The sequence below is a fragment of the Carica papaya genome, chromosome 6 (genome assembly GCF_054855325.1).
Source record: "Carica papaya isolate Zhongbai chromosome 6, ASM5485532v1, whole genome shotgun sequence".
Classification (NCBI taxonomy): Eukaryota; Viridiplantae; Streptophyta; class Magnoliopsida; order Brassicales; family Caricaceae; genus Carica; species Carica papaya.
The window spans coordinates 7,268,914-7,283,131 of record NC_142314.1 but is presented as its reverse complement, the minus strand read 5'-3'; the positions used below and the strand labels follow the sequence as shown (position 1 = coordinate 7,283,131).

Sequence of the window (14,218 nt, the reverse complement as noted above, 5' to 3'; positions counted from 1 at the left end):
TTTTCCATGCGCCACTCCCGCGTTCCCCCACCGTATGCGTGGTAGCTTCCCGCTTACGAACGACTACCCAATTAACTTTCCGTCCACGTCAGCGCCACTGGACCCCACCTCCCAGGAAACCCTAAATTCACGCCAGATGCAGCCCAAATTCACCTGCAAACTCAAAACCAAATCTCACTTTCGATCTAAAGCTTACTGTTGTTCCACGTGTTCAAACCTTCAAATCCCAGCCGTCCATGCCAGGTAACTCGGTCAGCTCTCTCGGGTAGTATCAAGACAAATCAACGGCTCGATCAACCGGCTAATATAAATCAACGGCAATAATGTTGCCCGAAATTTCACGGGGCAGATCTCATCGCCTTTAAGAACCGACCCTAGCCATCTCTCGTTCCTCGCTCTCGTTTAGGGTAAAGTCCCAAACTCACATCTCATTCTCTCCTTCGATTAATTCTTCCTTCCAGCACGTTTTTCTGGTGGCGCGTGGATAGTTTTGGTGGCGCGTGGGTCCACTATCTAGCTGAATCGTCGTTGTTTTGGCTATCAAAGCTGAGAAATATCGCGGGGGCTTGGCCGGAACCGACCCGGCCGGGTTCATTTCCGACCATTGTTAATGGCATCGGCAGTGTTAGCGAACCATCAGAACGAACCTGATTGGACGCAACCGAGAAGCGGTGGCGGCGCGAAATTCATGGGCAAAGTTCCATTTTCGAAATCAAACCCTAACCCTAATCATAGATTCGGCAACAGCAAGAAGAGGCAATTTCAGCACGCAGCGGACGACGTAGATGAATCACCGGCTGTGACGCAATCGGCTGCATCTGACGATGCATCCTCGATCAACCGGAAACCTAACATTGATTTCAGCGGAGGTGCATACGTAAGCTTCAAAATCGCTTCGTATTCGAAGAAGGAACTGATCGAGCTCAAAAATCAGTTGATCGTGGAGCTTGAGCAGATTCGGAAATTGAAGAATCGAATCGAGTCGCATGACTTGCATGTCAGATCCAGCTCTAGCAATTTTCCCCTGAAGAAAGGTAGCGGAATCAAGAAAGTTACTGGTAGCAAGCGTCCATTGCCGCCAAATTTCAGCAAGGAATTGAAGAGATTGAATCCCGAAAGTGGCAATTTGATGAAGATGTGTGGTCAGATTTTGACGAAATTGATGAAGCACAAACATGGGTATATTTTCAATTCTCCGGTGGATGTGGTGGGATTGGGTTTGCATGATTATCTAGACATAATAAAAAACCCGATGGATCTGGGTACTGTGAAATCGAGGCTGGCGAAGAACTTTTACGATTCGCCTCTTGATTTTGCTGCTGATGTGCGGTTGACTTTCAACAATGCCATGATGTATAACCCTAAAGGTCACGAGATATATGCCTTGGCCGACCAGCAGCTTACAAAATTCGAGGAGTTGTTTAGGCCGATAAATGAGAGATTGAGGGAAGAAGTACGACAAGAAATGGTGTATGACCGGGAATTGCAGGCAAGCTCATGGGATCGTGTTGAGAGGGATCGTGTGGAGCCAGATCGAGCAAAGAAAGAAAGAGACGATTCTTTGCAGGTTGTGAGGAAAATGAGAGTTCCAGAAAACGGGTCTAACATAAACCCGCCGCCCGTTCCGCAGATGCCTGTGCAACCACCATCTCCTGTACGAGTACCACCAGTGAAGCCGGTGAAGCAGCCAAAACCAAAGGCAAAGGATCCTAACAAAAGGGAGATGAGTCTTGAGGAGAAACACAAATTAGGGCTTGGATTGCAGAGCCTGCCACAGGAGAAAATGGAGAATGTGGTGCAAATAATTAGGAAAAGAAACGGGCATTTAACCCAAGACGGGGATGAGATTGAATTGGATATCGGGACAGTCGATACAGAGACTCTTTGGGAATTAGATCGATTTGTGACTAACTACAAAAAGATGGTGAGCAAGATCAGACGGCAAGCGCTTACGGGTAACAATGTGGCTGCAAATGAAGGCAACAAGGTAAATGCTGAGTTATATTTGTGTCAGCAGTATATAATGCCATTGCTTGTTGATATAATTCTTTTAGACGGTACTTATTTCTGATTTTGTTGTAGGAGTTACCTGCTGCTGAGAAGGTTGAGGTAGGAATAGAGGCAAGGAAGCCGAAGAAGGGAGAAGCTGGGGAGGAAGACGTGGACATTGGGGACGAAATGCCAGTTAGCAGTTTCCCGCCGGTGGAGATTGAGAAAGATGATGGTCGTGCCAGTAGCAGTTCCAGCAGCTCAAGTAGTTCCAGTAGTGATTCATCCTCGTCTAGTGGTATAGCCCAAATCTGACATTCAGAGTCTAAATGTTATAAGTGTGTGCATTAAATTTGTCAGCAATTTAGCTGGAATTTTGATTGTGTGAGATTCTTGCAGATTCAGATTCGGGGAGTTCCTCAGGAAGTGATTCTGATGCTGATGATGCACGGTCGTAGTACCTGCAAATGGTGTAGTGAGTAGGAGAAAGTGCGCTGCAAGTGTTGTTGACGCTGGGAGGGTGGCTGGACATTGGCCACATTTGTTTCAGCCACTGATAGCAGACTGGTTAAATTCTGTCTGGTGGTGAATCAGTGAAGTGTTCATTGTGACAAGGGTGAGTTATCTCTGAAGTGTTTTGTGGGGTTGTGGTGGTTTAATTTTTGTTGGGAGTGAATAGGCATTGTAGCTGGAGACTGACTGGAGGTTTCACCTTATTATGTACAAAGAAAAAAAGGGGGGGATCAAGGGAGGAAAAGTAGGTTAGGGATGTAGAGAAGTGTAGCGAGAAATTGTTAGAGAAGGTAGAAGAGAGAGGTTTGAAATGCGTTGTACACATTTAACAATATATACATGATTTTCTGCAATCCAGCATTGCCTCTCCCTTGCCAACGGGTTCTTTGTTAGGTTAAATCATTCTTTCCTTCAGATGAAAGAGGCAGAAGATGAAAGTGCATATTCTATATAATATATATAAGCGGGAAAAGATGGATGTAGAAGACAAGGATCATTAAATAAATGTTTGTGAACCCAACAATGAAAAGTGAAGCGGGGGATCTCCTCTGCTGTTAAAGCATGTGAGAGGCTAGCTTTGGATGCCATTTGCCAAAGAGTATGTTGTGGGACATGACTTCTCCACCAGCCGCCTTACAGAGAAAGCATGACATGCGAAATCAAAATTCATTAAGTAAAATATTCAAAAACTGTGCTGGTCTTTTTTTTCATATGTTAAATTTGCTTGGATCATGCCTATGCAATCTTTGCTCTAAAAACAAATATGGGAACTTGGTGGTTCCTGATTCCATCATGGCAACCAGTCAAAAAGTAAAAGCACAAAATGTATAATTTCGTTCTTTGCATATTAATAACAAATTCAACAGACAAAATTGTTGAGACCACTGCAGTTTCTCAGACATAATTCCACCCCAAAAAAAAGTCTTTAAACAGCTGTAAATTGCCAAGACATTGATATTTAGACTTGTGAACGGCATGGCCCCAGAATGTGAATTTTAGATTTGGAACAGATTTGACTTTTTTATCCCAAAAGCCAAATCTTTTCACCATGTATATATATATATATATATATATCGAGCGCTGCCTGTTCTTACCGCTTGTGTTCTGCAGTCTTGAGGTTAGTGAAGATGTCACCAAGTTTAGACTCACAAGCAGCTTGAGCATCTGGATCCAAATCCTTGAGAAAAGATTTTGAAAGCTTATGGGATGATATTAGCTGGAAGATTCTACTACAGAACTTTCGCACTTCAGCTCGCCTTGCTTGCTTTTCAGGCATATTGCTCACCAACTCCTTTATCAGATGACACAGTTTTTGCTTATGGTGCTTCAACACTTTTTTTGCCGCATCCTGGCTGCTGCTTTCACCAGAGTTCAGAGGAACCAATGACTTCAATATCTCAGTCACCAAGTCAAGAGCTTCAACTCGCCGGAATTCTGATTTTGCACTCCCACATCTCTCCAAAAGGAATCCAAAGAGATGATGCCCAATCCACAGCCGTCTCCGGAATATCTCCTTCAAAAACTCTGATTTTATTTGAGACTTTTTGTTATCAAAATACCCTACCATGACTGTCTGGAAAATATCAAGGACTTTCTGCAGTTCAGACTCTGGGAAACTTCTCGTATCAATGATCTTCAATATCCAGAAGGTAGAATTCTGTGCAAGGGAAGAAATCATTTTATGTCGATTCCAAGAAGCTAACTGCTTTTTTGATGGGTTACCAGCTGATTTCTTTCTCTTGAATGGTTTTGATGCCAACTTCAAATTCTTTTCCAACAAAGAGTTGAGAATAGACAGTTGCACAGCCTCACCCTTTGGGATATCCTTCGCTTTTAATATTTTCTTTTGAAGAATTCCATATATACGCTGCCCAAGCTGCTCGCTACCTTCTGCAGTTTGTGGATTGATGAATGCCTGAGCTAAGTTTGAGTATACTGTAAGAACTTGAGGCTTGCCTGTATCATAATAGATATCAGAATGCATTAGAAATGGAAGAAAATAAAAGAACTCCAGTTTCCAGAGCCCAACATGAAAAACATCAAAACAGAAAATTCCTCTCCGTATTGATCTACTTTCAGTCCTAAAGCCATAGGGTCAAAATGTGGATGAATTTTAAAAGTCTAGCAAATCGTCATAAAAATAAGTTGTACTTGCCTGGATTTTCATGCAGATAAATCTCCAGCAATGAAAGGACTCGAAGTTTGAATAGAACAAGTTGAGATTGAGCAGTTTCACTCCCAGCCTGATTTTTTTTCTCCTTGAAAATCTGGGCAAGGTAAGTGTCCATCCGAAACATTGCATCGTCATCCATCCCTCCATCAGAATCATCAGATTCTTCAGGAAGTTCTTCATTAGCATCTTCAACTCGATCTACTGCCTCAGAATCATCTGTCTGCTCATCACTCTCACCAGTTTCTCCCATCTCAGCCTCGTCAATTTCCCCATCTTCTTCAATACCAAGAAAATCTTCATCTTCATCATTATGATCTTCACTGTCCACATCCTGATGTCTAGCAGGTTTCAAACTTTTCTTAACAACTCGCAACATGCGCAACAATCCATCACCCGTGACATCATGACAAAAATATTTAAAAACCTGTACAAAAATTTCAGATACAAAATCACTTTTAGAAGGAAATTCACAAATGCAAGAAGCAAAATGAGCAAAATATCTCCAGGTCCTAGACATGCAATTAATGCCAACTCTCTTAAACCATGTCCATATTTCCACCTCGGAGTAGATATGAATCAATAATTATAATGCTGCATGAAGTAAGCGGCTACCAAGCAGAAAGCTATTTGGAAAAGCACAAGATAAGCAAATCGTTCAACTTAGAGAATTAAAAAATCTAACCCTAAATTTGGAAAAGCACTAGATAAGCAAATCGTTCAACTTAGAGAATTAAAATATCTAACCCTAAATTATTCTTGAAGGCAGGCCAAAGTTCATATTAAGAGCAAGATGATAAAGACACAGAGAGGATTTAGGACATGATTGATATTTTCTTAGAAACCAAAAGGTGCTGCCCCCCTCCTACCCCTCTTCCTACCACCAGATGATTAGCCCAGGTTTTTTCCCTTTTCCCTCGTGGGTCAGGGAAGGTAACGGAAATGTGTCACTCACCTGTTCAATGGCAGAGCGCATAGGAGCTGATGACTGTGGCAACAATGAAAGCAGTGTGTCAACAAGAACATCCATTAACTCAGGCGTTGCCTCATCATCTACCTCATCTTCTCCAGAGCAAGCAAGAAGATCAGAAGATGCCGTGAGGACTTTCTTACAACATATGGTCAGTTCAGACGCAGCTTCTGAATATTCCCCTGGCCGAAGGAGTACTTGGAGCAGCAACTGGATGAGTAAGTGCCTCAACGCGTGCAATTTATTTGCATCAGCACTCAGTCCACAATTCCTTTCCTGCCACGACAAAGACATTTACAAAACCAATAAATAAAAGCGGATGAAAATGTTTTGAAAGAAACAATATGATTGCTTCAAGGAGACTGGAAGCCAACAAACAAGTTTCCAAAATTACAACACTTACAGCTGCAAGACAGTCATATCCAGGGCAGTCCCCATAAACATCTTAATTTTTTATTATATGGTTTGGAAAATCATCCAAGGCAAATAAGATTAAGCTAAGACCTAATTTACCAATATTTAGTATGCAAAACACTGTTCTGGTATTTATTAAAAAAATGGTGACATGTATATCAAAATGAACAAATAGGAAGTTTAAAGATTCAGCATCTGGAAACCAAATAAAATGGCATAATATTAATAACATATTGTTGCAACAAATAATGTAAAACATTACCTCCCTGGAAAGCCTTGTTTCCATGTCTTGCAATTCTTTAAATGCCTTTTCATCCTCCTCACTCAAAGACCGAAAAAGAGAAACTGAAGGGATGTTGCGTAATGTGCTAAGGAATCGCATGAAGTACGATCCAAGATCATTTGTTTCAAGGCCATTTGAAAGAGATTGTGAACCCTCGTCCTTTTGAGCACTAGCCAGCAGTAACTGCAGCTGCTCTATACACATCCCACAAAGTGCGCTTGAAGTGGCTGCTTTAGGCCACCTAAATTTCTCATGCAGTTCAAAAGATGTAACTTCAGTACCAAGAGAAGCAGAGAACAGGCCTTGAACAGCTAAAAACTTCATAACTTCTTTCTGCACCCTGAATTTTGCTTCAGGATCCAGTTTCAAATATTTCAAAATGCTGGGCAGTGATTCTATGACCCAACTTTTTAAAAAATCTACATTTCCCACTGTTCCAATTCCATCCTTCTCCTCAATTGAACCTATATCTGAATTGTCGTCAGTTGTTTGACTCTGGTCTGAATTTAAGGAGCAAGGTTCTAATCCCCATTTTACACTTGAAGATTGGTCTGCAGCATGCCCTTCATCTACGAACATGTTCACCAAGTTCTGAATAAATAACATGCAACCGGTCTCTGTTTTGAAGTCTATCATCAAGTTTTTGACTGTTTTCGTTCTTGTAATGTTATCAAATTTTCCACTGCTGTGTTTCTGTAGAGCCACAATAACTGCCACTCTTCTCATATCATATTGTCTCACCCAATCTAATAACTCATTAAGAAAATGTTCTGCAACTTTATACAACCAACTATCTTTTGTGGAAAGTATATCGATAAGGCACTGGACAAATTTGTAAGATAGGACAAGTGGAACAAAGGATGCAGGCAGCTTTGGTAAGAGAAGGAGCACAATATCAAATACCAAGTGCTTACGGTCATGAGATGAAAGAAGAAGGGATCCTTCTATGATAACTTCATAAAAGCATTGAATGTTCTTGGCAATTTCTTCTTCTGAAGAACTAGACCTGCGACCTTTTTTGTACTTCTTCAAAGAATTAGCAATCAAAAATGAATCTTCAGTTTGTAGAACAGTTTCAGGTAAGAGAATGTTTATGAGAGCAGGCCATACACTATGAACTCGAGGCTGACAGAAGGTAGATTCCTGAGTATTCCAAATAAAGAAAAAATTTTCATGCAAAAAGTTAATATTAGTCATATTTAGTATCTTTAAATATATAATTGATAATCCCACCTTTAAGCAGTTTACAATACATAAAAGATGGTCAGCAGCAAAAATATTGCTTGGGCTGTATGGATTTGGCAGAAGTTTGCCAAACACAGAGCTGTCAACAGAAATCTTTTCTCGAATTTTGATTGCTAAAAGCAATGCATCGGGATTTCCAACATCAGTGGCTTCTTCAAACCACTCATGCAATCCTGGAGCTACAAGAACATGATTGAGCACCGCTTCAACAGGCAACTGCAAAATCATAAGACACAGACATGATTAAGCAGCTATATAACTTTGGCACATACAAGAGACAGAGACATGGGAGAAAACAATCTAAGGGAGCGTGTCAAATTTTAGTGCATAACATATTAATTTTCAAAAAGACTCCTGTAAAATCATAGACCAATAACACCAGGATGGCAGCATCCTTCTGCAACCATGATACGAATCTCGCAATCCTAAATGCCGTTCTTTAGCAATCAAAGATCACATGAAATGGCAAATCAAACTAAGATACATACAAAAAAGAAAAAGGGGTTATTACGACATTCCTCTTTGACTCCCTTTTGCAACAAGATTCACAAAGATAAAGAATGACTGTGTAGAGACATAGTCAGGTAGAAAGTAAGAGGTTCTAAGAATGAGGAGATTTTGTCTCTTTTTTTTAATAGAAGAAAAGCACGCTACTCACAAGGCACCAAGTGGTTATCACCCTGATACAGAAGAATTTACAAAAGAGCATCTGCCAAAGAATCTATTAGGTCCCCAAAATCATCAATGATATGGAGAGGATATCGATTTAATAAAATATAAGCTCTAATTCAATTACAATGATTTTTGCCTAAACTTTTGATTTTGAGAGCATCCAGTATCTACATATATATTTGGTTTTTAGATATTTTTGAATCACTTATTTTAGATTCTATGATGACATACTCGTGATTTCAGCTATTATAATTTTTTCACATATATTTGCACATATAAACACGCATATATAGCATGTAGTGTATAAGAATCTCTTCAAATGCTCCTGACAAAAGTAACCCATAAACAATACACATGATATGGGCACCACATATTCCCATATAACAAAGTACCAAACTATAGAACGGCAGCCCAATTACCGAATATCAAGAAAAAATGTGTTCTTCATTATGGCCAACACTGGGTAGCAAGAAAAGTGGTGTACAATGTCTTCGTATCCATACCAGACACCACAATGTACTAATGAAGTAACTCAATCATGAAAAATTTCCACAAATTGGTTTTTTGGGTAGGAAAATTCACCAATAAATAAGTGGTCTTAAATTGGAATTAGAACCCCAAGAGTTTTTTCCATTACAATTGATCCTTAAGTTACAATTAGGTCATAAAAGTTTTAGTTTGTATTATCTAAACCATGTAGATTATAGTAACAAACTTTACTTAAGAAAAATTCTTTGCAAGTTTAAGGACCAAATTATAATGAAAAGAACTCTTTTGACTCAATTATAACATGGTGAATAGTTCAAGAACTAAAACAGGATTTTGCCCCAGATCTTATGATGATATGCTCATGATTAACTACGATATATTTGTGTATTTGCACATATAGACATATATTGCATGCATTATATAAGAATCTCTCTAATTGCTCCTTAAAATGCAACCCATAAACAATTCATATCAAATGTGTACCTCATATCCCATACAAAAAAATACCAGACTGTTAGAAGGACAGGGCTAATGCTGAATATCAAGAAAAAATTTGTTCAACATTCCACCAACAACAAGTAGCAAGGAAAATGCAAGGTAAAACAATCCTGAAAAATTTCTACTAATTGGTTAATCATGTAAGAAGGTTTATCAATAAAAAGAGACCTGAAGCCATAAGAATCAATCTTTTAATCTTCCATAGTTCCACAAGGAAGAGAAAAAACAAGAACACCTCCCACAACCCACCCCCGACATGCCAAAGCACCATTATATTGCACGTGTTTTCAAAAAGAAGTTTGTTTTTGAGTGCAGGAGACAGTGAGATGCCTCATACAAAATACAAAACAATCATACAAAAGCTTATGCCAGATTAGTGCAAAATGGTCTATTGACGCTTACTTCCTTGGCCTTCAGTTGCCAAAGTATTATTTAGCTGTTAAAAGGTCAGAAGTCGATTCAAGGTTGTGTTTTGAGCAAATCAGAAAATGGTTTCTCGACAAAATAGCCCGTACTGAGCTCACTGTTAGCGAAAAGGCTAACAATCTACAACTAAATTGGACGAAATAAGACCATACATGTCTGCATTTCCTTGTTCTCCTACAAATACCATTAGGCTGTAGACATTTTGGATGCCTGAAGAGCTCACCTTATATCTTTAAGAAAACTGACTTCTTTAGCTATCCTCCATCATGCATATAGACATCAATCACTACCTCCAAAACAATAATCACAGCATTTCATTGTTTAAAGAATCAAAACATTACTTTAATGCAATATGCGAGATTGAAGAGAAAAATCAAATAAGACTGCACAATTATAAAGGAACTTCGTTACGACTTGCAGGCAACGAAAAGATTCCTAGATCTTTCAAGCCAAGGAACAAATGAAAACACAAAACACTTGATAGCAGAAGTAAAAATACTTCTCTATCAACGCTTTTACCTTTTCAACCATGTCTAAAAGGACAGCTACAGCAGCCTCTTGCAAGTATCGCTTCTTTGCTGCAAGAGAGATAAGAACACTGGTGAAGTCCTTAATGTAAGGAGTATTCTTATCAGAGATCCACTCTTCGCTTAGCCTTCCTGATCGAGCTAGAGCACCATAAGCAAATAATCGCCCTAACAAACAATCCCTTGCTTCCTGTAATGCAATTAAAAAAAGTAATTATAATATCTTTTGCAGTGCCAAAAACCTCCTGAAACGATTTTTTACTTACCTGGCCTTTCATTGATGAAGAGATTTCTAAAGAATCAACAATAAGCTTCAGCAGTGAATCCACTTTGACGCTAGAAATTTTGCCAATCAACAAAGTCAAACCTAAGGCAAACCCTTGTCTTGCACACTGCATAAACAGCAAATTTCATGTGACAAGATAGCCTGATACTGAATGACGTTCAACCAGTAAATAGCAATCAAAAGCTTCAATTATCTGAATAAAGACTTGAACAAGTGTAAATATTTCTATTGGAATTTCTGCTTCATCACAAAGGCACATGTATAAAATAATAATAACTTGTAACCTATTCATTTGAACTCTTAAAAGATGTATACCGGGAAACAAAAACTCAAGAACATCCCAACCATTATCATCAAAATGCAAAGTTCCTTATATTTCAAAAAAAAAGAAAAAGCCAAATTCCTTACCTAATATACATTTTCATTCAACTTCTAAAACCATACCTGACTCTAAAAGAATACTATATCAAGTTAACTGCCAATTAACTAGGTAAGTAACGTTAGGTTACTTTACATTCACTAACTGCTCAATTAGATGGATTAGTAGCAAGGGTTATAAGATGGCTATTCATTAACCACAATGAGGAAAGATAACATGAATTACAGACTGATACTAACAAATAATAGTACTCCAAACAGAATGCTTTATAGGATAGCTATACTAGAGTGTTCTATTCAGAAAGCACCAATGCCAAAGGAAAAGACAAATATTCATGAACAAAATTCTAACAGAGAATAATGTATGGACAAGCACTTCTCAAAAGAAAACAGCCATACAAGCACCAGTACACACCTCTCGAGAAGAAGAAACACCTCGGATTAGCCTGCGCACAGCATATCTCAAAGATGGTGCACAATCACTCAAACCATCATCTTTGTCCGCCTCTAGTTTCAAGCCCTCGCTGACCAAATCCTTTTTTCCAAGTCTCTCATATGCCTTCTGAACTTCCTGCAACTCCCTCACTAATGATTCCACTGCTTCTTCTCGCACTGAACCATCAGCCGAAGCCAAGTTCTTGAAAACACTGATATGGAACTCCGGCAATCCGCTAGTGGAAGAAGATGCTAGAGATGCGCTAGTCTCTTCAGGTCTGGGTTCTGCCTCCAATGGTTTAGGCTGCGCCATTCCTTCATCTTGCAAAGCAGCTCTCTTTCTCTCTTTATCAAACGCTTTTCTCTTCTTCTTCCTCTCCATGTCTTTGTTGGAACTAGCAGGGACACCAGAAGGAGTAACTGCTGCATCGTCTCCTTGTACAGTTTCTGGGTTTTCTTCATCTTTGTTCTTCTCCTTCCTCATTTTCTTCTTCAAAGGTTTCAGCTCCCTGTTGTTTTCTGCTTGATTTTCCACGTCCTCCACAGAATGGGAACTGCTTCTTTTCTTAGAACCCATTGAATCAAAACCCTTGTTTCTCCCTTGAAACCTAGTTGACCGAAACAATATGCAACTACTAACCAGAAAAACAAACACACCAAAAACGGAAATATATGGTTATTTAAAGAATCAATCAAACTTCCATAGGTAAAACACAAACTCCTGTTATTAACACATTCCATAAAAATATTCCCAATAGAAAATCAATAAGTCCTTACAAGATTAAGTGTGCGGCAGGCAGTTGAGTATGTCTCTCTGTTATCTTCCTCCGTCTAAAGTTAGAACCAAAAGTAATGCGATTACCGACTGTCAAAGCATCGGTTGAAGTCTCTACAAAAACGCGAAGTAATCGTCAGAAGAGCCAGGCGTTTGATTGATCGAAGGAGCCGCCGACGTCTCCTTGCGGGAGAGCTGCTCGACCACCCCTGGGTTCTCCTATGGTGAAATAAGTGAGAAAGAAGTGTGGTTTTATTATGTGTGGGGCAGAATTTACATAAATAACCTAATTACTGAGGGAAAGGGAAGACGATCAGGGAATTGCGTTGGAATTGCGAATACATATATATATATATATATATATATTTAATTTGATTAATAAAACATATGTTAATTAGGTTTAGGATTGTTTTGTATCTTTCTTAATTATAATTAAGAATAATAATTTTAAGTTATTTTTAATTTTCAACATGAAATAAAACTGTCAATAAATAAAGCTTACAACATCTTTCTTTTATCACTTATTGTTTTAAGAAAATTGATATAGTTATTAGTAAAATAGGTTAATATTTCTCTTATTAATCTTATATATGTAAATAAATTGGGAATTAACATGTTTTTAAATGTATAAAATTATATTTATACTAATTTTATACAATTATGGTAGTATGTATGTATATACATATATATAAAGCTAGTTAACGGTGGCACCACATTAAACCACTTCATTACATTAATTATTTTATAATTAATTTAATAAAATATATATGTAAAAAAAATATATATTTAAGATGAATTTTATTGACATACATATGCAAAGCACCAATTATTAAAAATTCTAATATTTTTTAAATAATTAATACGAGAGGAGCATTTATTGCAAAGAAGATTGGCATGCAATTATAATCGAATAAATAAATTCACATTCTTCTAATTATTTTTTTAAAAATATGAATTATCAATAACTTTTAATAGATTCTGTATATAAATATATTATACATAGCATTTAATATGATGTTTATTAATATATATATATATATATGCTTAAAAATATTTATAAATACTGAAAATCATCAAAAATCCATGACTATTGGGAGGAAGTTATTTGTGTAAAGCCAAACCAAAGGAGAAAGCAATATTGACTCCAAGAAAGAAGATGTAAAGTCATTAGATGGATTCACAATTGTGAAGTTACATTACATATCTTACTTACTATTATGATTATCAATAAAATTGGGATATTGAATATGTAAATAAATGAATTATGGAAGGTTGTTTGATGTGATCCAAAAAAATGCTAGGCATAATATTTGTCGAAATGACAAAAATTATATGAAGTTAAGAATTTTCTTTAAAAATACGTATTATTATCAACTAAACTGATCGTATATAATTTAATTATAAAATAATAAATTTGTAAGTAATAATATAATATAACTAGTTGTAACTAATTAACTAATAAAATTTTATTTGGAGATTCACTATAAACACAATCATAGTTAAGATTGATATTGTTATACCATTAAGACTTAATATAATTAATTAAACTTATTAACTAATTTTACAATATCAAAGTATTCATCAAATAAATATAGGTGATTAATCGTATTTAATTAGTTTATAATTAAATATTTGAATATAAAAAAAATAGAGAGAGATTTATATCATATTTCAAAATAATCATATGATTCAATCTAATGATATTGATCACTAATTATAATATGATTATTTTAAAAACTAATATAATTTATTACTCAAATCAACTGCTTAAGGGAACGTTATAAAATAAAATTTGAAGTGTTAGAATCGATCCAACAAACTCAAATGACTTTTGTAGCTGCCGCCTTACTAAAAGGACCCAAATACTTTTTTGAGTGAAGAATACCCATAAATTTGGAGATCTAAAATACTATCAACTCAAGCCTCCAATCCATTAATCTTTGAGTGAGACTTAAATTTCCAGGTGTCTTCTTCCATGGTGAAACTCCTATAAATGTCCCACGAAATCCAAACAAAAACCCTTTTTTGGGATGGGATTCCTAACTAAATTCAAAAGGGACTTGACCTTTTCCGGCTACCTTAAGATGCTTTTTTTCGCTAGCTTTACTTATTCGTGTTCATCTTATGCATTAAGAACCTGAAAATTCA

The 14,218-nt window shown here is 37.2% G+C and overlaps 2 protein-coding genes across 3 annotated transcripts; one reads left to right on the top strand and one right to left on the bottom strand.

Annotated features, from left to right (window-relative positions):
- The first annotated feature begins 385 nt into the window (after nt 1–385).
- Nucleotides 386–2,855, top strand: LOC110824846 (transcription factor GTE7-like). Its single transcript, XM_088221966.1, has 3 exons — nt 386–1,987; nt 2,083–2,287; nt 2,389–2,855. Exons 1-3 carry the CDS (start codon nt 611–613, stop codon nt 2,445–2,447), a joined length of 1,641 nt encoding a protein of 546 aa, XP_088078092.1. The 5' UTR covers nt 386–610; the 3' UTR covers nt 2,448–2,855.
- Nucleotides 2,856–3,326: 471 nt separating this feature from the next.
- On the bottom strand, nt 3,327–12,359 carry LOC110819055 (DNA polymerase V family). 2 transcript variants are annotated; one of them, XM_088221965.1, is made up of 9 exons: nt 12,073–12,359; nt 11,276–11,930; nt 10,463–10,588; nt 10,189–10,386; nt 7,573–7,800; nt 6,319–7,482; nt 5,628–5,918; nt 4,658–5,099; nt 3,327–4,458 (listed from the first exon to the last, which is right to left on the bottom strand). In XM_088221965.1, exons 2-9 carry the CDS (start codon nt 11,870–11,872, stop codon nt 3,593–3,595), a joined length of 3,912 nt encoding a protein of 1,303 aa, XP_088078091.1. In that variant the 5' UTR covers nt 11,873–11,930; nt 12,073–12,359; the 3' UTR covers nt 3,327–3,592. The 2 variants fall into 2 exon arrangements, with proteins under 2 accessions (XP_088078091.1, XP_088078090.1); XM_088221964.1 differs by having other exon boundaries at nt 11,276–11,927.
- Between the last annotated feature and the right edge of the window lie 1,859 nt (nt 12,360–14,218).